General features: G+C 39.7%; 1 protein-coding gene and 1 long non-coding RNA gene across 2 annotated transcripts in view; both read right to left on the bottom strand.

Moving 5' to 3' along the window:
- Positions 1–2,016: 2,016 nt before the first annotated feature.
- On the bottom strand, positions 2,017–2,838 carry LOC129773460 (uncharacterized). The gene is made up of 2 exons (XR_008742684.1): positions 2,579–2,838; positions 2,017–2,521 (listed from the first exon to the last, which is right to left on the bottom strand). It is a non-coding gene; the product is annotated as an uncharacterized LOC129773460 (long non-coding RNA).
- A 15,815-nt stretch (positions 2,839–18,653) lies between these two features.
- The window catches only part of LOC129774267 (uncharacterized), a 70,288-nt gene continuing 61,648 nt past the window's right edge, over positions 18,654–27,293 (bottom strand). Inside the window, exons 6-9 of the mRNA XM_055777984.1 lie at positions 19,903–20,935; positions 19,645–19,834; positions 19,333–19,569; positions 18,654–19,270 (exon numbers count right to left, since the gene is read on the bottom strand). Of these exons, the coding sequence (XP_055633959.1) occupies positions 19,221–19,270; positions 19,333–19,569; positions 19,645–19,834; positions 19,903–20,935 (1,510 nt within the window). The 3' untranslated portion in view covers positions 18,654–19,220. The remainder of the gene's footprint in view (positions 19,271–19,332; positions 19,570–19,644; positions 19,835–19,902; positions 20,936–27,293) is intronic.

The following is a 27,293-nucleotide window of genomic DNA, read 5'->3' as shown; positions in this document are numbered from 1 at the left end:
AGAGCATATAGGAAGGAGTCTAGAAAATTCCCCATTACATAAAACTGTCTGGATTCGTTCTGTTAAATATGATTGAACAAGTGTGGTTGAATGGTTAGAAAATTTTTTCAGCCAATTTTTTGCAAAGCCAATTTTGAATTTCATTCTCATCCCGTTCATCCACTACTCTCGCATGTGAAAATGCAAAAATGGCGTATCCTAGCAATAACAAAACGAACAACCCCACTCCACAAACAGTAATCCCCTTCTTATTGAAGTGATGATGTTGCTTCACCTGTTATACATTTATTCAAGCGCCTTGCCTTAGATAAGGCACAATGTATACTTATTGGACGTAGATTCTGAATATTGTCCAAATTAGCTTTATGGAATTATTTTCGACTTCTTCCAACCCTCGGGAAAAATGCTTGTTGTTATGATGCAGTTGAATAACTGGGTTATGGGTTTAATCACAACTGGATTGATTGCCTTCAGGAATTTGATTGGAAGAAAATCAAGACCTGTTGCATTAGATTTCATGTGGAATAATTCAATTACGACATCAATTTCACTTATTAAATTGAAATAAAATTAATTTCGTGCAATAGAGGCCTGATTGTTGTCATTTTGAACAGAACTCGATCTTTCAGAAAAATTGCTAACTTCATTTATTTCATTTGAATCGAATGACACTGGAGATGATTTTTTAGAATCACCTAGCCCTTAGATTTTCAATCTCAATCTTCAATCTTCTTCCATCTCTTCCATAGTTGTTTGATTGTTCCTTATCAAATATATATGTTCCTTATTGGTGTCAATCCGGCTACCATATAACGTTTCCTTCGTCTGACGAATAAAGAGAGTCACTTTGTTCCGAAGTGTTTTGAACACTTTTTGTAAGCCAGATCACGATCAATGATGGATCTACAGAGGCGACCATTAGACCAGGGGTTTTTAGCTTAATCCGGTATGAATGTTCGAATAGGTACAAAGTTATCGTGCAAGTATTTTATATTTGAGTTGCAAAAATTTAGGAATACATTAGGATCATTTGATCGATAAAAACCAATCAAGGCTTGAAAAATACCATCTACATCCATTGAACAAAAGTCTCGATATTCAACTTGTCTTCGAGTTGGCAACATTTCAAAATCAAGTGATGCGAAAATTAAGTCATGATTTGAGAAAACAGGCACGTCGATTTGATTGAAGCGAAGCAAACGGGAATAACAGTTAGCCAGCATAAAATCCAATTGGGAGGCGCCATTTTTATGGAAAAATTGTGGTTCGCAACCTAAACTCAACATCTGCTGGATAGACAGTATAGATTTGAATCTAGATGTCTTGGTAGAATTGTGATCGAGAAGATTCGTGTTGAAATCACCTACTAAGGGCCTGATCACGAACGTCACTTCACAGTGAAAACGATTTCGTTTTCACCGTAAGGTGATGTTCGTGATCAGGTCCTAAGAGTACGTTTTCGAATTATGTTCCGTAGTTAGACAACAACTTATCAATTGTGTCAGCACAATCTACTTCTGGTGGATTATAGAATGCAGACAGAAAAATTTTCTCGTTTCAACTGCTATATACTCAGAGCACAGAATACCAGGTTGATAAATAGAAACATCTATAACTTTATACCTCATTCCAACTTTCATATACATCATGATTCCGCCACCTAGACGTCCTTTCCCGTCTTGCATGATTATATTATAACCTTCGATTCCTAAAACAAAGGGACTGATTCTGATGCGCGAATGAGAAGTGACAGCTCGGAAAAATTGCCTCACTCAATTCCTGAAGGCGACTGTGGAGAGATTTTTACCTTGAATGAACTCTCATGAACATTCACTCAATTCTCGTGGACGATTGCAGTGGAAAAACATGCTATTTTGTGACTTTTGAAGTCGTATCCTCATTTGTTGTCGACTAGTACCAGCAATGGTAACCAAAAATTAGGCATTTCCAAAGGAATTGAACGATCTCTAATAATTCGCCGTTCCAATTTCGAATGCAATCCAGTTAAACTGTGAATTTTGAAATAATTTATATTTATTATTAACATGTAGTCAGTTCAAGTATTTGGCATGCTATTACTAATGACAAGAATATACATGTTCTGCAGCCGTTATAACGCGGTACAACATTAAATTGAATGTTTACAATAGTTGACCCTAACTGATACGAGAAACTCAATTCAGCATACCGTTTCCTTTCTCCAAATCAGACTTTCAAAAATTACGAAAAGCTACTTAAGTAGTTAAAAACCGTATATGTTTAATCAACTTCTTCCATGTGTGAGGCATCCTCGGTGTCATCCACTAGTGGAGGAGCATCTTCATCAGTAGTTGCGGCTGGAGTATCATCTGTGCTCATAGCTTCGTGCTTATCCATTTCAAGACCCAGCTTGACCATAAGGTAGATGCGAGATGCGTGCTCACCGGGCTCATCCAGTGAGAATCCAAACGATAACAGCGCAGTTTCGGACAGTGGAATTACAAGATCCTTGACAGCTCTATCATTCTTATCGGCTCATTGTCTGTGAACAAAATTTAGCTTTTAAATTTATTTAATTGCGATAATAAATATATCTTACCTTGATGACTTTTATGTGAGGCGACTATAAAATTAATGTTCACTGTAAAGTTATAAAGAATAGTCAACCTTCCGATAAACTGTTAAGCAATAATTACGCTAAAATCAGCACCGGACACTAAGTCAAAAAACGAATGCGGAATCAAAACACGGATACGAAATCAAAACACTTGAAACAACATACACTCATATTAATGCAAAGGGACTATGCAAAAAGAGATTTGAAAATATATTTTCATTTGTTTTCTTATCCCAGTGATATTATTTTTCATCAATTATAATAAGAGGAAAACATTTATAAAGATGAACGAAATTATTTCCTGTACATATTTGTAACAAGGAATGAAAATTTTTAAAATAAAAGAAATATATATTCATGTAACACATTCTATGTATTCAATGTGTTACATGAATATATATTTCTTTTATTTTTAGCCTTTGCAAAAAACACAAGCTTTGACATATATTTCAATGAACACTGCACCATTTGTAATTCATTGAGTATTTTACTCCAAAATGAACCTCTCGCGTCAGGACAATCGCCTTCGGTGATACGGTGACTTGGGTCATGTGACTTTGAGGTGTTCATTGTTGTCACATTCCATTCGCGCTGGAGAATCAGGCCCAAAATCATCAATGCGTTCATTGAGCCAGGTCTCATTAACACAGACGATATCGACTGAAGCAAGGTGAAGTATTTGTCTCAGTTTATCTGACTTACAAAGCACAAAGACTCTGACTATTGACACTACACGCAGATAATTTTCCACGATGAAGAGCACATTTCATAATAGTCCCCGGCAAACACAAATTCGTGGAGGGATTGGCATAGGATCGACTAGCCATTAGGATTGGATAATTATTGACTTTGATATACACAGAAAATGTTTTGGAAAAATGTGTATAGATAGCGAATTATAACAATGGTGATAAAGATAGTTTTAGTGTTAATGTTTTTTTTTTTTATCCAAAATATATATTTTTATTAAGGCTCATATGGCGTCAGCCTAACGGGGCCGGGAGTTCAATATTTCGACAATGTTTGCTTACAACTATGTTAGTAATATGTAACCGATTACTCGCGGTTGGCTCGAGGTTAGTATTACAAGTGTTCTCATAATTGGTATGTTGCAGTCTTCGATGCTCTGTACGTGTGCCCGACATGGGATACCTCCTATTGGGATGCAGCTGACCATTAATCAGCAACGCCCCCCTAGTCTGTACCCCATATCTAGCGTGGTGCGTCTTTCTCGCCTCGAGGAATCCAGGATAGAATGGTCACTAGCCGGCGCAATCATCAGCTCGTGTAGAGTTGTCATAAGCGGTACAACCTTTGGCTCTTGTTGAATGATCAGTGGACTGCACAACCTTTGGCCCGTGTATCTGTAAAGAGTGTGTGTATGTATTGCCGCGACTAAGTAAAAGTTTATCGTTTGGATAGGAAGGATATGAAACGGGGACACAACGAAGGAAACATCATTAAACGTTGACATCGGCGTTTCTGAGGAACAGGTATAGATGAAGCAGAAGATCAGGATCCCGGCTACCTAAGATATCCCGGACGGGGATATCAGATTGTCTACCTTGTGCTCTCAGTGCTCAGTGCTCAGTGCTGAGAGCGAGCAGCATGGAACCGGATACACGACCAGACAATATGCTCGATGTCGTGGTAGCCATAGCCACAATCACAAAGATTGTTTGCTGCGAGCCCAATGCGATAGAGATGCGCGTTTAGGTTGTAGTGATTGGACATAAGTCGAGATATCACGCGAATGAAATCACGACCTACATTCAATCCCTTGAACCATGCACTCGTCGAGACCTTAGGGATAATCGTGTGTAACCAACGACCGAACTCATCTTCACTCCACATGCGCTGCCAACTTACGAGCGTATACTGACGAGGAATGTGGAAAAATTCATTATAAGCAATTTGCCTTTCAAAAAGAGTGCCTTCTAAAGCGCCCATCTTAGCTAGCGAGTCCGCTATCTCATTCCCCGGAATCGAGCAATGAGAGGGAACCCATGCTAAGGTAATCTTGAATAATTTTTCGACCAAAACACTCAATATTTGCCTCTATTGAGCTGAGACTGTCTGAAAAAAGCTGAAGATCACGTCAGCAAACGGAAATACAAATTGACCACGTTTTGATCGAAGGTCGGCACTTCTCAGATATCATCGACGTCAGAACCTATCGTGGCGCTAACATCGATTCAGACCACTACCTGGTGATGGTCAAATTGCGTTATAAACTGTCAGTTGTAACATAAGACATCAGCGCTCACCACGGTACCACCTACGACGATTGCAGGGCCGAGCGCTTCTGAACGAGAAGGATGCAACACGCGTAGCCATACTGCAACGAGCGACTAGACAAAAGTGTTGGGAGATAGAGCTGGTTTATCTTCTCGATAATTACGAAAGTTCTTCAATAAACTGAACGTTACGTACAAAGGCTTTGTGGCGCCTGCCGAAATGTGCAGGAACAATAAATGAGGATCTTGACAAACGAACTTGAGGTAATCGAAATGTGGTGGCAGCTCTACAATGAACACCTGAACAGCGCCCAGACAGGAGACCAAGACGGCGTTGATGAGGACTTCACCGGTGTAGTGAACAACAATGATGTACCACCTCTTACAATGGGTGAAGTTAGAGAGTCCATTGACCAGCTAAAGAAGCACAAAGCAGCTGGTAAGTATGTCCTCGCAGTGGAGCTTTTCAAGAGAGGCCCGGGAAAACTTATAGAAAAAAAAACTGCCATACAAATGAAACACAAATTTCTGCATTACTCGAGCAAATCAAGCAAATAAAACCAAATTTGGCATGTGGAGATTTTAGGACGCAATAAATGTTCTTACGGTAGTTAGACCCTCCACCCCCTCTCTAAGGGGGTGGAGGGTCTACCCCCTCTCTAATTTGAAAGACAAATTTCTGCATAATTCGAAAACTAAGCAAGCAAATGGAGCCAAATTTGGCAAGCAAATGGGGACACGAAACGTTTCTATGGTGAATAGACACTCCACCCCTCTCTCTGAGGCAAGGGGGCGGCCATACAAAAGAAACACAAACTTTTACATAACTCGAGAACTAATCAAGCAAATGAAGCCAAATTTGTGATGTGAGAGTTTTTGGGTACAAGAAATGTTTCTATGATGGTATGACACCTCTCTCTCCTTTGGAATGGAGAGGGGGTCCCGTAAAAATAATACATATTTCAACCAACCATATTCCAACCAAACATGACAATTGAAAATTTTCGAAAAACTCTGAAGCAAAATGGGAAAGTTCGAAAAATCCAATTCGCATATGTTGTACAATTACATAATGACAAGCGTTGTTGTTTGTGCTAACGAAATTGATCTTCGCTCAAAAGTGGAAATGGATTTTAATGTGATAAAACGCATTCCTATATCTTCTTCTATTTATATAAATAAAAATGGTTCGCCGAATGTGTTGATACGAGCAAAACCTCGAGACAGGAATTGTCCGATTTAAGGCTGTCTTTATTCTATAACATTTTCTGTAACATTTATTCCATGTAACGGACAAATCTGTAACCATTGGTTCCAAGCATTAATTTTGGCTCTACCCAAACAACAATATATTCCAACATAATGTTTTAATAAAAATCGCCATAAATATCCACCGCCTGTTGCCAGTTGGCCCAATAGTGAACGGTGTGAGCCCTGAGTAAAAATGCCCGCCGCGAAATACGCTTCATGGGACCATCTGTCATTCAACAGAGCTGCTAACTAGGCAAAACATAAATGAACTCACACAAAAGGAAAAAAGAAAAGAAAAGCTCGGTAAAGAATAGTGCCGACTAACAACTTTCCACCCTCAAGGAAACAGGAAGTGCGCGCCGGAACAAATAAATTTTAATAGTGCCAGAGTGCGTTGAAAGCAAATAGAGAAGATAGAGAAAGATTATTATAAGAAATAAAATGTTAGTGGGAAATTGAAAAGGAAAGAATTATTAGTAATTTAATATTTAATTTATAGAAATTATATGCGAAAAGATGGGAGAGCTAAAAAGACGGGTTGGTAATGTCGGGGACATAACCGGAGTGACGTAGGACTATACAAAGGGGACAGCTTTTGTTAAATATATATTTTAAATATATTGTTTTATTTTCTTCTCCTACGTGAATACCTACCTATCTACCTTAAAAATGGATTAGTTTACTGTTTACTCTTCATGAATATGTTGATGGTTCTGAAAAGAACCTTTGGTGTTGTGTTTTTTTTATCACTCGATATTCCCATCTTGTTCGGTTAAACCTTCCTGTTTAGCTATTGCGTTTGCCACTCGCCACAGCTTTCACAGTTGGAAAATTTCTTCCCATCCAGCTTGTGACATGTTGTTCAGTAAATTACATTTGATGCGACGTGCCGGAGAAACACTTTGCCACTCACTGAAACTAATTGTTGCCTTGATGAGCGCCGAACCGAACCTGCTCTGTTCTTGATGCGGGTTTTCTGATTGTCGTGAGCAGCTTTGCAAGCCAACTCGAGCACTCCGACGGCCGAAACTCTATAATCGCTGTTAGGTATACTGCTGCTCCGGCACCAATCCGTTCGGCCTAGTTACCCTTGCGGAGCAATCAGTGAATGCGACCAACAGGGAACTGGAGACTTGCACGGTTCGAGTGAGACTTTGCCTTTCCCTTAACTTGTCCTTCTTTGTTACGTCCACGATGCCGATGCCGTACAACCACACGGGTGTACGGTTTGAAAGAAAATAAGATATTTTTTTGGGGTCCGCGTGTTTTATACTCTAGCGGTACACACTCACAGGATAGAGACAAATCGGCAGACTCAGCCAGAGGGGCGAGTCCAACGAGACAAACGAATGAGCGTTAAAAGGGAGCGATGGCAAAAAAATACATCACGGCGCTTTTGGATCTCGGACTGGAACGTCACCCTCTGGCGCCTTGGAAGGAGTTTGCAGATTTTACCTGTTTTTTCACACCTAAAAAACTAACTTTTGCTTCTAGCAGCCTTTCTGAAGGCTAAGTTAGTCCTCAATATAGTTTTAGTTTACAGATTTGCTGCAGCAGACGACATCCGTTTACTTCGACCGCAGTGAGCGGTGCTTACCGGCGTGCCGGAAAAGCGCGCGCTTTTCGGCGTCACCAACGCCACGCCCCCTTTTTTCTTTTGGGCAGTGTTGGCAGTTTATTTGTAACGATTAGTGATTTTAAATATAAAATATAATTTAAAAAGAAGACGTGCGCTTACGGACAGTGAAGTGACTGGTGAAAACAATTTCAAAAGCTTATACGCGATATTGGTGGTTTTACAAGTGCTCTGGTTAAAAAAGTGTGAATTTCTGGGCACATTTCCCTAAGTGTAAAGCCCCCATAAATATTATATAGTGTTTTAACCCGAAGAAAACCCCAGTCATCGGCTATACCTAGGGTGTAGCCAGACAACAGCATGGCTTCAAGTAGCTCCGGGCCTCCGGGAGGCCGAGCTACAAACATGTACGAGGGTAAACCTACCCAACGTACCGCTCCAAGGTGGGCCGACCCACTAAACGGAAATCTTCAAATCCTGCTACTTCGTGCAACAGGAGAGAACATAATCCCGACTAATCCGTTCATAGTAAGCAAGACGATCGCTAACGCTGTAGGAAAAAAATATTACACAGCGCGACCGCAACGAGACGACAAGAAGAGGACTCAATATATCCTTACGGCCAAGGATGAGGATATCATTGGTAAGCTCCTTTTAATTAATCAACTGATTGACGGAACCCCTATTGAAGTGATTTACCACCCAACCCTTAATCATGTCAAGCGCATCACCAGGAAGGAGAATAATATTGTTGTGCCAACTGCCACTCTCATTTTGACTATTCGTGGAACTGTAGTTCCAGACTTTATTAATTTCGGGTTTATTCGGGCTGGGACTAGAAATTTCTATCCCAACCCAATGCAATGCTTTAAATGCTACAAATTTGGGCATACAAGCAAACGATGCAAACGCGATAACCCGCTTTGCAGAAATTGCGGTCAAGAACATCCAGAACAAAAGGATGGAACTCAAACCTGCAACGCTTCAGCATTTTGCGTGAATTGCCAAGGGGACCATTCCTCTTCGAACAGGAAATGCCCTGTATGGCAATGCGAAAATAATATTACCAAAATCCGAGTCGACTATGGTATCTTCTATAAAGAGGCAAAGGACAAATACAATGGACAAATTAATGGACCAACATATGCAAGTGTCTTGCAAGACAAACTCTCCAACTTGCAAAATCAGTAACCAGCTGCAACTGTAAATGCAACTGCCTCGGCCGTTTCGGCCTCTTCCAGCCGCGAAAGCACCCCTTCAATTGATACTACACTCGACACTACCATGACAAATTCGACAACTGATAGTTCAACAGCTGAATCTGAGAGCGAATCAGTCATCTCTATGGATACTTCCGATGTTCCAAACAAAAATAAAAATAAAAGAAAGATTGCGAAAGGCTCATCTTCAGATTCAGATCAAAAATCCGAAGATGAAACCCTAACTAATAAAAACAAGAAAAGAACAAGAAATGAACAAAAACAGACACCAACAACAAATAACAACACAACCCCAACAGAAAACAACAACAACAACAACAACAACAACAACAACACTCATCAAACAAAAAACAACAATAACTACAACAGCAACGCACATTCAACAAAAAACAACACAAACACAACAAACACCCCAAAGACTTCTACACCAAACAAAAACAACACCAATACCAAGAAAGCTTCTCTTTCCAAGGGTAAAGGAACATCGAACTAATTCTCTTTGAATAGTTCAAACATACACACAATCAAGACTTAGGAATTAGAGTTAAAAACACCAACACATTCACTCCAATACAGAAATTCGGGATACAATGGAACATCAGAAGTATCCGACAAAATATTTTAGAACTAAAAATTCTTATTTCGAGCTCTAATCCCACAGTCATAGCCCTTCAAGAAACTATGACACCAAACAATTTCAACAAACACTTCATCCCAAAGTACATCACATACTTCAAAGAGGGTCCCAACCCATCTAAACACGGAGTTGCAATCGCAATCAAGGATGGCACTCCACATGATCTTCTGGCAATTACCACCGACCTTCAGGCAGTGGTAGTACGCATTAAACACCCCTTTCCAATCACTGTCGTCAGCATCTACATCACTAATAATTCTAATCCGGCCACTCTACAAGGCCAACTGGAGCATCTGTTCTCCCAACTTCCCGCCCCAATCATAATTATGGGTGATTTCAATGTCCACTCATACGCCTGGGGAGGCGCATACCTCGATCAAAAAGGATCTGTAATCGAAGATTTTATCTCCGACCATTCCCTACTCCTTCTAAACAACGGCCAACACACCAGAATTCATCATACTGGTACTACTTCGGCCATCGATCTTACTATGGTATCACACAAACTCTCTTCAAAACTTTCTTGGAACATTCACGATGATACCTGCGGCAGCGATCATTTTCCAATTCTCATCTCCTTCGGCCAATCTTCTCCAGAGTTTCCAACAAGGCCAAGATGGAAATTTGAATATGCTGACTGGGCTGGCTATCAATTTGATATTGAAAACCGCCTTTCCGCCAAACAAGACTGGACAGCCGAGGAATTCTCCAAAGTTGTCCTTGAGGTTGCAATGTTGCACATCCCTAGAACCAGTGGCATCCCTGACAGGAAATGCGTCCCATGGTGGTCGCCTGAGGTGAAGGCAGCGATCAAAGGTCGACGTAAGGCCTTGCGCAAACTAAGAAAGGCCCATCCGGATAACCCCCATAAGCCCACTCTGCTCACAGAGTTCCAAAGGGCTCGCAACGAAGCTCGAACTGCCATTAATTCAGCCAAACATAATAGTTGGGCTAAATTCGTCAGCGAAATTAACCCTAACACGTCGACAAAGGAGTTATGGAGTAAGATTGGTAGGCTTCATGGCAAGAAAAGAAGCAAAGAGTATAATCTTCTTATTAACGGTCAATACACCAATGACCGGAAAATCATCGCCGAGGCGTTCGGAGATTTCTTTGCATCTGCCTCCTCCAATCAAAATTACGACCAAACCTTTCAAACCCACAAAACGGAATGCGAAAAAATTCCCATCGATTTTCATACCGATGTGGAATTTGACTTCAACAAAAACCTCTCCCTCAAAGAGCTCGATTGGGTACTGAACAAAGTCAAACAAGGATCCACCGGACCCGATGACATCAGCTACCCGATGCTAAAGAAACTACCTCATCTCGGGAAAAAAGCACTTCTGAAGCTCCTCAACAAAGTCTGGGACAGTGGAACCCTCCCCAGTTGCTGGAAAGAGGGTTTAATGATCTGTATCCCGAAACCAGACATGAACAATCATCTTCTCGACAATTTCCGCCCCATCACTCTTCTAAGTTGTGTTGGGAAAGTCATGGAAAAAATAATAAATCGACGCTTAACGACCTTTCTCGAGTCAAATAAGCTGATTGATTCCAGACAATTCGCATTCCGCCCGGGGAAAGGTTCAGAAGATTGCCTCGTAGCAATCGAAAAAATCCTAGACGACGCAACTGAAAAATTACAGAACATAGATATCGTTTCACTTGACCTATCCAAGGCCTTCGATCGGGCATGGAGATACCCAGTGCTGAAAAGCCTTTTCAACTGGGGGATTCGTGGGAGGTTAGGCCTCTTCATAAAAAGTTTCCTTGAAAACCGGTCTTTCAAAACCATCATCAACAACCATAGGTCTTCTTTAAAAATCCCTGAAAACGGTCTCCCCCAAGGCTCAGCACTTTCACCTACCCTTTTCAACATTGCTATGCAATCCATCTTCGAACTAATTCCCGATCACATAAAGATCATAGTCTATGCAGATGACATAACTCTCATCTCTACGAGCTGCTTCGGCTTAAATCAGAGAAAGAGGCTTCAAAAAACCTTAGACTCCATCCAAAACTGGGCTCTAAAAAAGGGTTTTAAAATTTCCCCGGAGAAATCCAAGCACATGTACATTGGAAAACATCTCAGTAGGAGAACCTATCTTCAACTTAACAAAATCCCGATCCCCACAACGAGGACATTGAAAATACTAGGAGTTACTTTTGATAAGAAACTCAACTTCTTACCACATTCCCAAAAGACCAAAATAGCCACCAGAATGAAGCTGAACATCATCAAGGCTATTGCAGGCAACCTAGCCTCTGGTCACAGAAAAACACTGCTGAATATTGTAAACGTTTGGTTGGTCCCAAAAATCCTATACGGAATAGGCACCTTCAGCCGCGGAGGGGACGGTGTGTTAAACACCATTCAACCAGTTTACAATAAAGCAGTCAGGATTGCAATCGGAGCTTTTCCCACTAGCCCCACTCTTGCCGTAATGGCTGAAAGTGGTCAACTTCCCTTCAAACACCTGGCGACAAAAGCCATTACAAATAAAGCCATCCGTCACCTGTCACTTCCCGACAATGACCACAATGTCCCACTAATACGCAGGGCCAAAACATCATTCAACAACCTCACAAACAAAGACCTCCCCAATATTTGTGAATCAAAATCAAAGCTTGCTTCAATAACCTCATTGCATCCAATTTTCAAATTAATCACCAGGTATATACAGATGGTTCAGTCAATGCCGATGGAGTTGGATGTGGAATTTTTGAGAGTAGATACATAGGTAGCTTTTCTCTTCCACCGCAATGCTCCATCTTCAGTGCGGAAGCTTTCGCTCTTCTAATAGCTACCCAAGAATGCACCCATGATTTCCTTCCTACCACAATATTTTCCGACTCAGCTAGCTGTCTCCATGATCTTCTAAGTGGAAACAGCAAACACCCATGGATAATACAAACAGAAGAGGCTGCTTCAGACAAAAACATCTCCTTCTGCTGGGTTCCTGGTCACTCAGGAATCCGCGGAAACACAGCCGCCGACATATTGGCCGGCAAGGGCAGCAAAATGGAACCCCCAGACATGCCCTGTCCTCCATCTGACATTGTCCGCTGGGTAAAACAGCAAGTCCGTGAAAGTTGGGACATAGACTGGATAAACAGCCGTCCCACTCATCTTCATCAAATCAAAAATTCCACTCTCCCTTGGGAGGACCGTCTCAATAGTAGGGAAAGGCAAGTCCTTACCCGTCTTCGAATTGGGCACACTAACTTCAGCCACTCACACTTGTTCTACAGAGCCGAAAAACCCCAATGTGCTTGCAACGTAGCACCCGTTAGCCATCTTCTATTAGAATGCCAACATACCAAAGATGCTCGAGCCCGACACAATATAGGTCAGAGTCTCCGAGATATCCTCAGTAGAGACGAGACCCAAGAAACCAATCTTATTGCGTTTCTGAAAGAAACCGACTTCTTTGGTAAAATCTAAATCGAAATACTAAGTACTTTTGAAATTGTTTATTTATTACAGTTCGCCACTTCACGGTCATGTATGCGTGTTCATGTGTGTATATACATGTATGTAACTACATACATATATATACACGCATCTATTAATACATATTCTCACATATATATTCCATTTATTACATTACTTAACTGATTTCCTAACTTTACAGCCACACTCACCAAGGAGGATAAATTCATTAAATAAACCTCTCCATTTTTCAGCTCTACTATATACCATTAAATTCAAAACCACTATATTTTATTATCTATTCAAACTGTATTTCATTTCATTTCACCCCACCCCACACCCACTCCTCCCCTCTTTCCTTCCCATACCACTCCCACCCCCTCCCACTCCACTAATCCCTCCCAAATCCTTTCCACTCCTTTCCTTCCTATCCTCCTGAGAAGGGCCTTTTTGTTTTTTTGGCTTTGGAGCACGCCTTTCGCTGGGTCACTTGTGCTTCGTTACTGCTTTGGTCCTCGGATCAGTAAATATTTACTTTTCTTTACAGCATATATTAAATATCTTATGAAGCATAGGATCCCTTCCTACCTTCTTCTTTAACCGAGAGTCGAGCGGACAGATCTGATGAGTGATTTTGTTGGTTTCCCTTTCGCCAGTCCCCTCTGGGCTGGTTTTATTGTGGCTCTTCACTGGGCTAGAGGCGAATGAACTGCAAAAGTTTAAAGCCTCTTAAAAACAAAGAAAGAAAGAACGAAAGAAAAATACATTCATTACGATTTGTTCGCTCGTTGGATTCACATGCAGGCTAAAAAGGGTCCTTTTCAGGATCACAAAATTATCTTCAATCTAAAGAGTTTATTGTTTTGTTATCACTCGATATCCCCATCTTGTTCGGCTAAACCTTGCTGTTTAGCGATTGCATTTGCCACTCGCCACAGCTTTCACAGTTGGAAAATTTCTTCCCATCCAGCTTGTGATATATTTTACAGTAAATTACATTCAATGGCACGTCGCATTACCACCACTCAGTATCGGATTGGAGGTAATTTTAACCTGTAATTGAACATTTGCGATGACAGTGGTACAGTGTCGACCTTCAATGTGGGGTCATAATTTGGACCCCGAACTCTATGTTTACAAAAATGTCCAACTAAATATGTCGCATTACTGGTCCGTCCAATTAGCTAAATGTCGAGATAAGTGTAAATTACTGTACTTTCAATCTAGAAGCAATTTAAGAATTGGTGAAAATCAATAAGCTCAGAACAACTGCCAAATTCACATACTCATCATATCCTGGCAAACAAATTATGAAAAAATCAATTTGTGTTTTGTTATTATTTTGGATATTATTTTAGAAAGCATTGAACTGTATTTCCTAAACTCTTTTTTGGAGGGTTTAATGGCCCTGAAAAGCGCCTTGTTTTATGGAATGGTTCCAATTTAGAAAACTTAGTACTCGTGGTTTTGAAAAAAACCATTTCGAACGCCCTCGATGCCGCCTTGTTCTGGATTTGCCACCCAAGCAGTTTGTATAAAGAACAAACTTTTTTCTTCTGCTACCTGATGCCGTTTTGCGATTGCCACTTGCCACTCGCTGCAACTGCCTGTTGTCTTGATGTCCACCGAACCGAATGTGTTCTGTTCCGAATGCGGGTTTTCTTATCGTCGCGAGCAGCTTTGCCAGCTAACTCGATCACTTCGGCGGCCGAAACTATATAACGCCGGCTAGGTGGACTGGTGCACTGGTACTAACGCGCTCGGCCTAGCTACCCTTGCGGGGAACTCCAGATCAACACGGTTCGAGCGGGATTTTGCCTTTCCCTTCACTTTTCCTCCTTTACCATGTCCAGACATGGCTGCTTGGGTTGGTTTGTTGATTTGTTGTGATGCGAACCGATGTGGTGTACGGTTTGAATGAGAACGATCGTTACGGCAGCGGAGCGGGGATTTTTAAGCTGACTGGCTGGCTCGAGAATTACGCATGTGTGAGACTGCGACCAATGTTTCGTTCATTTTTTTCTTTTTCCTTTCCAATCGTGCTTCATTGTATTTCGCTGCTGCTCTGGTTGCCCGTTTTGGTCGGTACGATTTGAGAAGCACAAAATGGACCAATCAAAAATGGGCACATAGTGCATTTTGACAATGCTTGATATTTCACAATTATTCAATTATTTATCTCAAGAAAAATGAAATGTTATTCGTTATGATAGATGCGTGGATATATTTCCTATCAATTGATGCAAAAACCTTTGCGATCTATTGAGAAATGCTCGAGTTATAAGCGTTCCAAAAATCTTGCATTTTTTCCTACTTGTTCAGTGCCTAGATTTCCATTTCACCCCCTATATCTTCCGGTTAGACGTAGTCCTACGTCAAAAGAAAAGGAGAACCGGAAGAGAGAAAAAATGGGTGGGTTATATCTATGATATAACCGCAAGGTTGACGTGGGACTACCTTAGCTTATCAATCATTTGTTGGTATTGATTAAATTTTTGATGGAATGAAACAATTCCCGAATTCAATTGAATTCAATATATTTGATTTGTAAAAAGTAAAAAGATTGTGAAATGTCATGTAAGGTCAATTCATGCATTGTGATAGTAAATTTAATGACAGTCCTTTTACGGTTTGTGAACGGGAGTATTTTCAAACGATTATTTTATTTTACATTTGCTTCTGAAGTTTGCTTCTCTCAAGTGTACGTACTTATCGAACCGCGAATTCGCTTGATTATATGAACCTCAGGCACTCAGTTCCGATTTTGACATGTATGTCGAACGCATATTGTTTAATGAATAGGCGTTATCGCAGCAAATTGTTAACAACATTTTGCCTAATCATCAAATGGTATGCGTAGAAATTCAATGAGCGGAAGATATGAAGCTATATTCTTCATTACAATAATGAATAACCGAGCCAAAGCATTGTGTTCGTACCCGCTTTTGTAATCCGTGCCAGGAAAACACTTTGCGGAGTGCAAAAAAAAATGCGGGTGCAGAGATACCCCCGACTTGCATGAATCAAAAACTTAAACTTCTACTTTTTATTTTATAAAGGATTTAAACTTGAAAGTTCATTCGTCTCTAGTGTCTGCACGATTTTCCCAGGTTCCTAAGTTTAGGAGACCGTGTTAAAGAAACATATTCTAGTTTGCACAAAGGCAAGCGAGTACAAAAGTACTCGAAGCTTGCATTTATTTGCAGAGCCGATTTTCCCAGACATTTTGGTTTTGAAGTCTGTGTTAAGCAAACACATTTCAGTCGGAACAAAAATGCCACTGACTTGCATGAATTTACAATGCCAATTTCCTCAGACACCTTGGTTCTGAAGTCTGTGTTGGGGAAACACATTTCAGTCGGAACAAAAATTCCACCGACTTTCATGTATTTGCAATGTTGATTTCCCCACGCTACATGGATTTGAACTCTGTGTTAGGGAAACACATTTCAGTCGGACCAAAAATGCCCCCGACTTACATGTATTTGGAATGCCAATTTCCCCACGCTCCTTGGATTTAAAGTCTGTGTTAGGGAAACACATTTCAGTCGGAACAAAAATACCCCCGACTTTCATGTATTTGCAATGCTGATTTACCCAAGGCTGCTTGGTCAATGTGTTAGGGAAATCGTAGATCGGGCCAATCAAAATGAGGCAGTTATGCCGTTTAGATAACGCTTAACATTTTACAGTTATTCAATTGTTTATCTAATGAAAAATAACATTTTATTAATTGCGATAGAAGCGTAGAAATATTCCCTATCAATTGATGCAAACATCTTACCGATCCAGTAAGAAATGTTCGAGTTATAAGCATTCGGAATCTTTCATTTTTTCCTGGATGTTCTGTGTTTAGGTTTTCATTTTACCCCCCATATACTCCGGTTAGACGTAGTCCCACGTCAAAAAGGGTAAAGTAGTGTAATGACGAGAACCGAGGATATGAAGTAATGCGCTGGATAGGTCCTTTCAGCGGGACTTTTTTTATATTTAGCGTTTTTCTCCTTCGACAAGCGTAGTAAAAAAATATAGAAAGTTGTGTTCAAGATACGACCGCATTGTTGACGTAGAACTACGCTGTAGTTTAATTCAAGTCGCTTGTTTATAACTGCGACTTTATTTTTTAATGCTACGAAAATTTTGAAATAATCATTCTACCGCTTGGTCGTCCTCAAATGTTTTTTTTTGTTGTAGAATCATTTGACGATAATTGTTTTATGTTCTTTCTTGTTCTCTTGTTCTCTTGTTTGAATTTTTCTGTTTGATTCTTGTTCTCGCAGAACAATGCTTGCTCGAGATAAGCGCAACTGTCATTCTTAGTGGAGAAGGTTTTGCTACTGGCAAGCGAAACCAAATCACATACAAAATTCCAGAACGACATTCACTTCCTTGATGACTAAATAAGCGAAACAGAGTTCATTGCACCTGGCAATTTTTTAATCACACCGATACTCAGAATACAAACACGTGCGCAAATTGACTGTCACGTCGTGAACCGACTCTCGGAATAGACCCCTGTGTATCTTATAGCGAATTCGTTTTTAAAACTGAGTCAGTGCCACACTAACTCTGTAATAAAAAAACGTTTTCAGTTTCACGAATGCGGTGGTTTGTTGGTGTGCGTTATATAGTCTGATTTGTTTATATTTGCGACGACAAATGTACAGTGTCGACGTCTGGTGGCGACATTAGTGCTTGGGAGGTAAATTATTCTCTATCAGATAAGAAGGGCCAAGTGCAGTGTAAAAATATAAAAGTTTGAATGACATTTTTTACTTCATATTGTTTGATTACCTAACACATGTAGTCCTGACACTCACTTAACCATTTGTCGATGCATTTCCTGTTTGTTCCACAAATAATTACTATTATAATATAAAATCATCGTTAGACACAGTTTTCGTTCAATGTTTCTGCGATATCGGAAAAAAAACCCTCTTATTTCATCCCATAAAATAAATATTCGATACGTTAAAGTAAATTTTCATTCATAATTTTGATTTTGAGAGCATGTTTATTCCTCCTGAATATCCATAATAATTTTCGCCTCCCAATGAAAGCACACGGAGCTTAATGCCGTCTACACGACTATACTCTTCAAAATCAGAATCCGAATTGGATTACGATTCCAATAATACAAAAGCAAGAGCAGTAGCTTTTCCATTTTCATAGTCTTCATTTCTAGATTTTCCAAAACAATACTCGGAACTTGACAGTTCAGTATAGTTGTATTGGTGAACCCGAGTGCCAACCCGTGAAGCATCTCAGTGCGAAAATAGCAGCTTTCGGGGCGAACTAGTGCGACACTGAGTGCGCAACTGAGTGAATAAAAAAACGTTTTGACAGCAGTTAGTGCGGCACTGGGGTTGAAACTGAACAAAAACGAATTCGCTATTACTTACGATCGTAGCAGTCCCGCATCATCACACGCCTGAAGCGTGTATCCATTTCACATCGATAGACGATGAGAGTGGTTCGATGTTGTTCGTTCTGGCACAGTCTAATCGCGACGAGTGTGGTTCGACGGTATACGTGAAGGGGTTAATTGTGGGTGCCATAAAAATTGAAAACGTATTTATGCTATGCAAACACACCGATAAAGAGACCGAAACTTTAAATGAATCACGATAGAAGCCTTCGGTTCTACCTTCATATTCAACCTACAGATAAACCTGTAAACATAAGTAGACAAAACAAACATTTCAACCGTAAGAGACGCATGTCTCTTATAATTTCCTAATCATTTCTGTTTATTTTCATGATAAAAATTACATGTTATATTCTCACAATACAAATTGCATATGATAAAAACCTGTAAATAAACATTCTCATCGTTCGCACTTACAATTACTGTCTACAATAATAGTTTTTAAATATATAATTCTTATTGTTTTTTTCTCGTTTCTCTCCAGTGTACCTGGTTGCTATGGTTTACATTCTTAAGGTACATCTGTGTGTGGTAAACGGGGAGTAAGATGAACAGGTTAAAAACTTAACCTTAAACCGAACCTCAGTCGCATTTCACCTATATGGGCGCTCCCCCATTCAATAACTAGCTTAGCAATGCGTAGAAAAATATCATTGATCACTGAAGCTGTCCTTTCCAAAGCGATAGGAAGCAATCCAAACACACGCATGCGCAGGAAGGCACCGATGAGAGAATATAATCCGCAACCGGATAGACCTGGAGAGATTATTGGTTAACAACATTCACAATACTATGGCAGCGACTCAAAACAGATGTAAATATAAAAACTAATTATATTTTTAGCTCTCCCAGATTTCATCCCGTTGCTTCGCTGCGAGAAGTTTGCGTTCTAAAATAGGAATAGAATATTAGAGATTTATTGCCATTGTGTGGTGCGTTCTTCGAGATTACCTTTGGCTTCCCGGAGAACGCGTCGTTCATTTTCGCGCTCCTCGGGGGCGGTTTTCAGTCGAACACCCAGCGCTGTCGTCACGAGCCGTCGAGCCAGTGCAGCGCAGGTTTCTGGCCGCGGACGATACGGTTGCAGCGAGCTGGAACATTTGCGGGCTTTGGTACGCGATTCCACCGTGGCTTCGGCCAGTGGTTTCAGCTTAACGAATGTGTGGCCATTGGCAAGAACTTCGGCAGCTGAAATGCAAAGCAAACGGACATGTGCTAGGTAACTTTTTCAAAACCATATTTCATAATTTCAATATTTTTTACCGATTTTGGAACTACTAAACACAGCTAGGGCGTGGGTATCATCTACCCACTTAATATCGAAACCAGACTCTTTGTACTGGGAAAAAAGCATCATGAGATCCTGTGTTTTGAACTCCACCGGGAAGTTGGATACCTCCAGCACATGGGGGAATTCTTCCTCGTTCAGTGCCGCTTGCTTCGATTGGTACAGCTAAACATGCCGTTTGATAACATTATTACCATCATAAGGGTCATATAACAACTTTTGTGAGACCATACCTTATAATCCGAGCGTGGAACCTCAATCGAAACCTTCCCCACCGCCGATGTCAGTTCTTCCATTAGCTTCGGGTTCAGACAATCCCCATTATCATCATACATGGTTTCCCAATCGTCCTCTTCCGGATTGACGTGTCTCAACGCATCCTGTTGTCTACCATGATGATCATTAGTCTTGTCCACGTTAGATTCCCTATCAACCGAGTCGTGTTCCCCAATCTCCAAAACGTTGGAAGCGAACGTTTGCTTGATGATCCTCCGATTGCTACGATTGATCTCTTGCGATGCTCGCCTCAACTCTTTCTCATCTTTATCAATCTTCTCCGAGGCATTATCATTGATGATTAGGGGAGCAGCGATGGTCGTCGGCTGCTTGGGACTGCGCTGTTTGTTGGATCTATTCATGTTATCCACCACTTTTAGATTTGTACTTCCGTTCAGATCCGTTAAAATACTGCAACCGGAGCGTTCCTTTCTGTCGTGGGTCTTACCCAGGAGATCACAGTCTTGGATTGCGGTCTCTCGTGGTACCTCTTCAGATTTCTGCTTTTTTAGCTTCACAATCTCCTGATTTTTTTCCGTCGAGGATATGCTTTCCTCCACACTATGACTACGGTTTTTGAACCCGGTTAACGAAGGATGCGAGCATCCGTTGTCGGCGCTGTTAGGCTTCGAGTGTTGACAATCTATCACAGAGTTACCGGTTGCACCGGCAGTATTAGTAGTAGTAGTAGTAGCAGTCGGGAGTGGTTTTTCCTTCGCCTTAGGTGGTTTACGATCTTTCTCGCCACTAGTGATTTGGCAACAACTGATGACGGGGATACGTTCTTTCTTGGCCGGTTTTGGTGGTGAACTGATCGAGCCAGGGATGATGATGGGATGTGTTGACGTCGGCGAAAATGCAGCTGTCGGGAAGGTTGTCGTCGCAGCTTGTTGTTCCGGTGCTGTCACCGGTGGAATTGTTAGACTTCGGCGAGCCCGTGGAATGTAAACTGCACGGTCCGGTCGCCGTTCCCGGGGTGGACGAGTGGATCTGAAATAGAAGATCGAGTTTTTATTCCAACGTAGGACTGCGTGTAACTGGAAGATATACCAGGAGTGGCATTCCGCATTTCGAGACGAGTGAGTTTTATTCGTTTCGACCACTTTTTCCATTATGGACCTCGAAGCGAGCTCGAAACGAGTGAAACGAATAAGGCAGTAATAGAGTTTCGAGCAAAGTTTGGCATTGCGTAACATTATGTTCGAGCGTATTTTGGTTCGAAACGAGAACAAATGTCTCGACAAAAAATGGTTGATTGTCGTTAGGGAAAATGCTAGTTAACGTAAACGTAATACTAAATCTTACATCAAATAAAATTTCAATTGCATTTCCTTTGCTGTTGGCGTCTATTTGTATCAGTATGTGAGGATTAATACAATACTTATAGTATGTTGCATAATCAATCACTTGTTATTTAAGCACTATGGAATCACTAAGAAATGCAATAAACATGTGGCTATGTGGTTTAACGTAGGATCTATAGTGAAAAACGCACTTTTTCGTTTATTTCACGCCATCCTCAAAAGCTTCGAGATAAAAATTTGAAAAAAATACTGATCTAACTAAAAATACTTACTACGGTGTATTAAGAAACATAAAAATTTATCAAAAATTGAAGTACTAAAAAAAATATTGAAACTCTGAATTTTTATTTTTTATTTTTTGATTTAAAGATTCAGTACTACCCTAATTCATTTTGAAATGTGTTCCTATGACTTTTCTAGATATGTGTGATTTTTTTCAGTGTTGCACGGTATAATTTTTTTTTATATTTCCAAAGGGTCAGGCTGGGTAAGGGAGTAAAAAGTCCCCCAAACCAAATCACCAGCTGTATGGAAAATATTTTGAAGGGTACTGAATAAAACATGTTGGCAGTAGTACCATATATTTGAGTCCTTATATGGTACACCATAGGATCTATGGTGAAAAATGCACCTTTCGGTTTTTTTCACGCCATTCTCAATAGTTTTGAGACAAAAATATGAAAAAATACTCAAAGTACATCTTACTAAGGTGTATCGATAAATATCTTCAAACTATTTTTGACGTAGAACTACGTCTTTCATTAAGGGTGTCAAATCAGAAAACAGGTCACGTTTTTATGAAATAAAGTTAACGTTAATAACTATTTTTGCCGCGAACGGATTTTGGCGATTTACATACTAAACGAATCGGAAATTCCGTAAGATTTGTTTAATATGCCATACATTAGAATCCCCTTGTTAGTAAATGGTTAAAATTCATGAAAACTTTAAGTGTTTCTATTTTCCCATACATATGTTCTGTCCATTTGAGTGCTTTACCGAACAGAGCTATCAATAACGAGCAACTTATCGACGACCAACGGAGGGGAAATCGTAGGATTTAAAGTCTCCGCGAACAAAGGAAAAGAAGAAGAATGAAGGGGAATACTTGCCTAGAGTATAAACAGTGGATCTCGCTGAGGCAAACTTTCATTCGGCATCGGACTGTTGAGTGATCCAGTTCACTTTGCTTTCGCTGCGCTTCGATCTAAGATTGGACCCCACCAGTGGTAATCCAACTTGGAAATCGTCGTTTGATTTTTCTGTTCGATTTTCGCGTTATTCGTATCGTGTGTTCTTCTTTCCGCGTCATAAATTGGACGCTTCGCGTAGTGTGCGATGAGCAAGAAGAAGAGGAAGGCAGACTCGAGCCCTGCAAAAAACGAATGCATTGCCAGGGGCAATAAAATTTCGAGGTAAGCGTCATCTAATGATGCACGCGGTGTTGGTGCAGTGAATAGCGCTCGCACTGAACCGAGCCTTCGCGAATGTGACACCGCACCGAACAACAGCGAAGTAGGCGATTTCGGCGCGTCGGTCGAAAATGTAAACGCCTAGGCAGCAACCAAAATCAAGCTCCCCCCGCTGGTGTTGAAGGCGGTCGCTCTTGACAAACTCATCAGCGAATTCGCATCGATGGGTGTTACAGCAGAGTACAAGCTGTGTGGCATAATTCGGTCTTTTTCCAAGCAGTTAACATTGTTTATTTTCCGTCTTCATAAGGACTTCGTTTGTGCCTTTGAGAATGCATCAATGCATTAAGCAGACGTTAAGGTTGTGCACCAAAAAATTATTTGAGAATACTAAGCATCATGAATATCTTACTGGAATGTTATAAGTTATTTGGGTTCGCGTGCCAGTCGCAAAACTGCCTTCAACTAGGATTGCATTTGCGTTAATATTGATCATAATGAAGCATTGCTACTGTTTTCGAGGTTGTTATTAACAAAAAGAGTTTATTTCTCTTGTTTCAAGAAAGTAAATGTTCTGGAATTTTGTATGTGATTAGGTTTTGCTTGCCAGTAGCAAAACTTCCTCCACTAAGGGAGATAGCTGCGCTTATCTCGAGCATGAGAAAGTAATGCAACTCTTTTCGAGGCCAGTAATATCAACAGAAGCGTTTCTTTTGAGAATAGCGCAAAATGATGAGAAATGTTTATATTGCTAGTAGTTTCAAGCCACCAATGTATGGCTCTGTATGCATGCTATGGTGAACGCTTGTTTGGCGCTTGGTTTACGCTTAGTTTGTACGAATGATATCTAGAGGTGCGATTCCTTTGAGGCAATACTAAATAACATGTAGCGTGATATTTGATACTTGCAAGTGTTGTCATTGTTGTTGTTTACATGCGGTGCCAAAGATATATTGATGTAGTTATGAGATATGGAATAATGGTGCTGGTGCAACATGTATATAATCGACTGTAGCCGAGTCTATGTCAATTTCGAAAAAGGCCACCGGAATAGCCTTCGAGGTAAATTTTCAATGCATTGACATGAAATAAATTGCGACATACGATTGTTTTGCGAGGGCAAGAATGAATCATCAATCAATTATCGTAAACTGATTCTACAATGAAAAAATCATTTCAGAGATTATTCTACTAAGCAGTTGTTTCTAAAATTTCACAGCATTATAGAATAATATCCGAAGGTATAAACAAGCGACTCATATAAAATAACAGCGTAGTTCTACGTCAACAATGCGGTCGTATCTTGGACACAACCTCCTATATTTTTTCATCCAAAAACCTAATAATAAAAAAACTTTAAATACGCAGTACAAAATTTTCTTTTTTTCGAAACTTTGAAAAAAAATATTTAAAAATATAATTTATAGCGTTTGTATGTGTTTTTTTTTCCAAATTTGGCATAATTTTTCCTGAATTTTTCGTAATTTTATTCATCGTCTGCATTACTATTTTTATTTTCTTGAAATCGATTATTTTATTGTATTTGTGGTTTTCAATTGAGGGGCTTAGAATGCAAGGGGTGTAAGTGACTTGATCGATGTCTCTTCATCAACTTTTTCTTTAGTTTATAACTCAATTGCAAAAACGTTCCAATTTAAGTTTGCTATAGAATCTGATAGGTGAGGTTCTGACCTTTCTTCCACATTGTCAAATACAGCTGGGAATGTATTTGAGGCTAAGCTATGACCAAAAGAGAGAGTCGATGTAGAGAAATCGATCAAATCACTTACACCCCTTTCATTCTAAGTCCCTCAATTGTAAGATTAAAATAAAAAAATTAAAATAATTCGTATTTTTTAAGTGTTCTTCTCAATAATCCGAATGATCTTTCTACAAGGACTTTTTTTTCTCACAGAGCTCCATCGTACTGCTGACTCCTATGAATCTGGTAAACCATTTAAATCCAATGTAAAGATAATCTCATATATTTTAAGATACGATAAAATAGGGGGTCTTCGTAGCCACTTGGTTACGCGTTCGCTTTCTAAGCGATCAATCGATTCAAACTCAGGGTCCTCAATTGGCCATCTTCGTTTTGTTATAGAATAACTACGTCCACGCAACCATCATCATCTATGGAGATCGATCCACGGTGGAACAAAGATCGATTCATCCATAAAACTGCTCTACTCTGCAAGAAACATCGGGCTGTTGTTCTATAAATAACCCAACAATGATCAATATCAACTGTCTCCGCTGTCCGATCTGCTGAACAATGGAAGAACAGAAAGAATACCCTTACGCCTAAATGGCTACTACAGTGTAATTTACCATAATGTAATGGAACAGAAAACCTAACGCCTAAATGGCTACTACTACTACTGTGTAATTTACAATTTATAGAAACATAAACATATGTACATGTATACGAAAAAAAACACGGCTCTGTTACAGATAAAATGCTAATGAGCCTGATAAATAAATAAATGGGATAAAAAAAAAAGATACGATAAAAAAATCATTGTACAGCGCAGTGCTCTAAATATACCGACAAAATTTAGACATATGAAAAACAAAATTTAAAAAATAATAGAGCAGTAATGGGTCTCTAAATTCAAAATAAATTAAAAATGCCCAAAAGCAAAAAAAAAATTTGTTTGTGCAGTTCTCTCAAAAATTTAAGAAAAAATTAAGTTACACGTGGAAAGAATAACACATACGAACGCATTTAAATAAAAATTAGAGTAAAATTGGGTCTCATAGTAATATTTTTTGTCCAAATTTCGAAATGCCTGAAAATATATATAATTTTTTTTGTATCGCGAAAAACACTCTGAAAATTCTGAAAAAAAATCACATATACCTAAAATAAACGTAGGAAGAAATTTGAATACAAACTAGAGTAGTACTGAATCTCAAAATCAAAAATAAATAAAAATTAATTTAAAAATTTTTTTAGTACTTGATTTTTTCATGAAAAAAATTGTGACCGATACACCTTAGTAAGTAAATATTTCCCATTTCATTTCAGTATTTTTTTTTTCATATTTTTGTCTCAAAGCTATTGAGAATGGTGTAAAAAACGAAAAGGTGCATTTTTCACTAAGAGCGTATGGTGTACCATATAAGGATTCAAATATCTGCCAAAATACTTTATTTCGTATCCTATACAATATTTTCCATACAGCTGGTGATTTGGTTTTGGGGGACTTTTTACTCCCTTACCCAGCCAGACATTTCGGAATTATAAAAAAAATTGTTGCAACACTGAAAAAAATCTGAAAAAAATCACACATATCTAGAAAAGCCGTAGGAGCCGCTTGCAGAAGTCCAGACGCTGTACCCAATTTTCGACGGTTTTCAAGCATAAATCGGCTGATACTGCTGCAATTTGACGTTCGATATTCGTACGAAGTTCATCAATCGTCGCTGACTTGTTGGCATAGGCCATAGACTTGCACTTGCACCACAGGAAATCGCACGACCGAGGCGGCCAATTGACTGGGCCATTTCGTGTGGCTCGTAGCGCCGTCCTGTTGAAACCACATATTGTCCAAGTCCATATCATCAATTTCGGGCCAAAAATATTCGGTTATCATTGAGCGGTAGCGATTCCCATTCACAGTAACGTGCCAGTCTTGATCATCACGGAAGAAGCACGGCCCAATGACGCACCATGCAATTTCAAGACATTTGGCAGCAACATTTTTTTAACTCCGATTTTCGGTGATTTTTCGGTTTTCAAAAAACTCAAATTTTAACGTCAGCGACACCAGTAAATGAAGTTCGAATGAGCTAATATTTTGCATGGGGTATATTATCGTGAAAATCAACATTTCGCAACAATGTTGATTGTCGATTTTCCGAATGAAAAATCGAGATAACTAATTTTATTGACACCCTAAACCATACTTTTCGTTTTGTATCCTGAAAAAAAAATCAAGCTCCAGAGTGCCGATTTTTGACAAAAAGAAAATTTCGAGATGACACTAGATCTCTCATTTTAAGACATTTGGCATCAATTTTTTTTTTCGAAGACTCCGATTTGCTTTACTCCCCCTTGGATGGTTTTTCGATTTTCAAAAAAAACTCAAACTTTGACCGGTTTGCGCCACTCTTCCTTAAGTCCGATTGAGCTGAAATTTTGCATAGGGTGTTTGAAATTTTAGGGTCGATTTTTTCCCATAAATTCATTGGCATCCTTATATACACCATTTCGAACGTTCATAACTCGACAACTACTGGATAGATCATACAGAATGATTTTTTTTTTATATTTCAAATATGACTTATTCCAAGAAAAAATATAATATTTCAACGGTAAGGTGAAAGTTAAATGAAATGTATTAGTTCGGCAAGTTTCTTCGTTTTTTTTTCAAGAATAAATGCTTTATTCTGTAAAAATGGTTACAAATTCAATATTCGAAGTATTGCCCATCGCTAGTCACAACTTTTTCCCATATTTCTGGCAATTCACGGAACCCTTTGCGGAAATAATCGGCCGGCTTGTCGGCTAGCCACGAATCGATCCAATTTTTGACTTCATCAAAATTGGAGAAGTGCTGGTCAACCAGCCCATGTTGTATCGATCGAAAAAGGTAGTAATCGGACGGAGCAATGTCTGGAGATTAC

This window comes from Toxorhynchites rutilus, chromosome 3 (assembly GCF_029784135.1).
Source record: "Toxorhynchites rutilus septentrionalis strain SRP chromosome 3, ASM2978413v1, whole genome shotgun sequence".
Lineage (NCBI taxonomy): Eukaryota > Metazoa > Arthropoda > Insecta > Diptera > Culicidae > Toxorhynchites > Toxorhynchites rutilus.
Note: the sequence above shows the minus strand (reverse complement) of the source record. Positions and strands in the feature narration are given on the sequence as shown.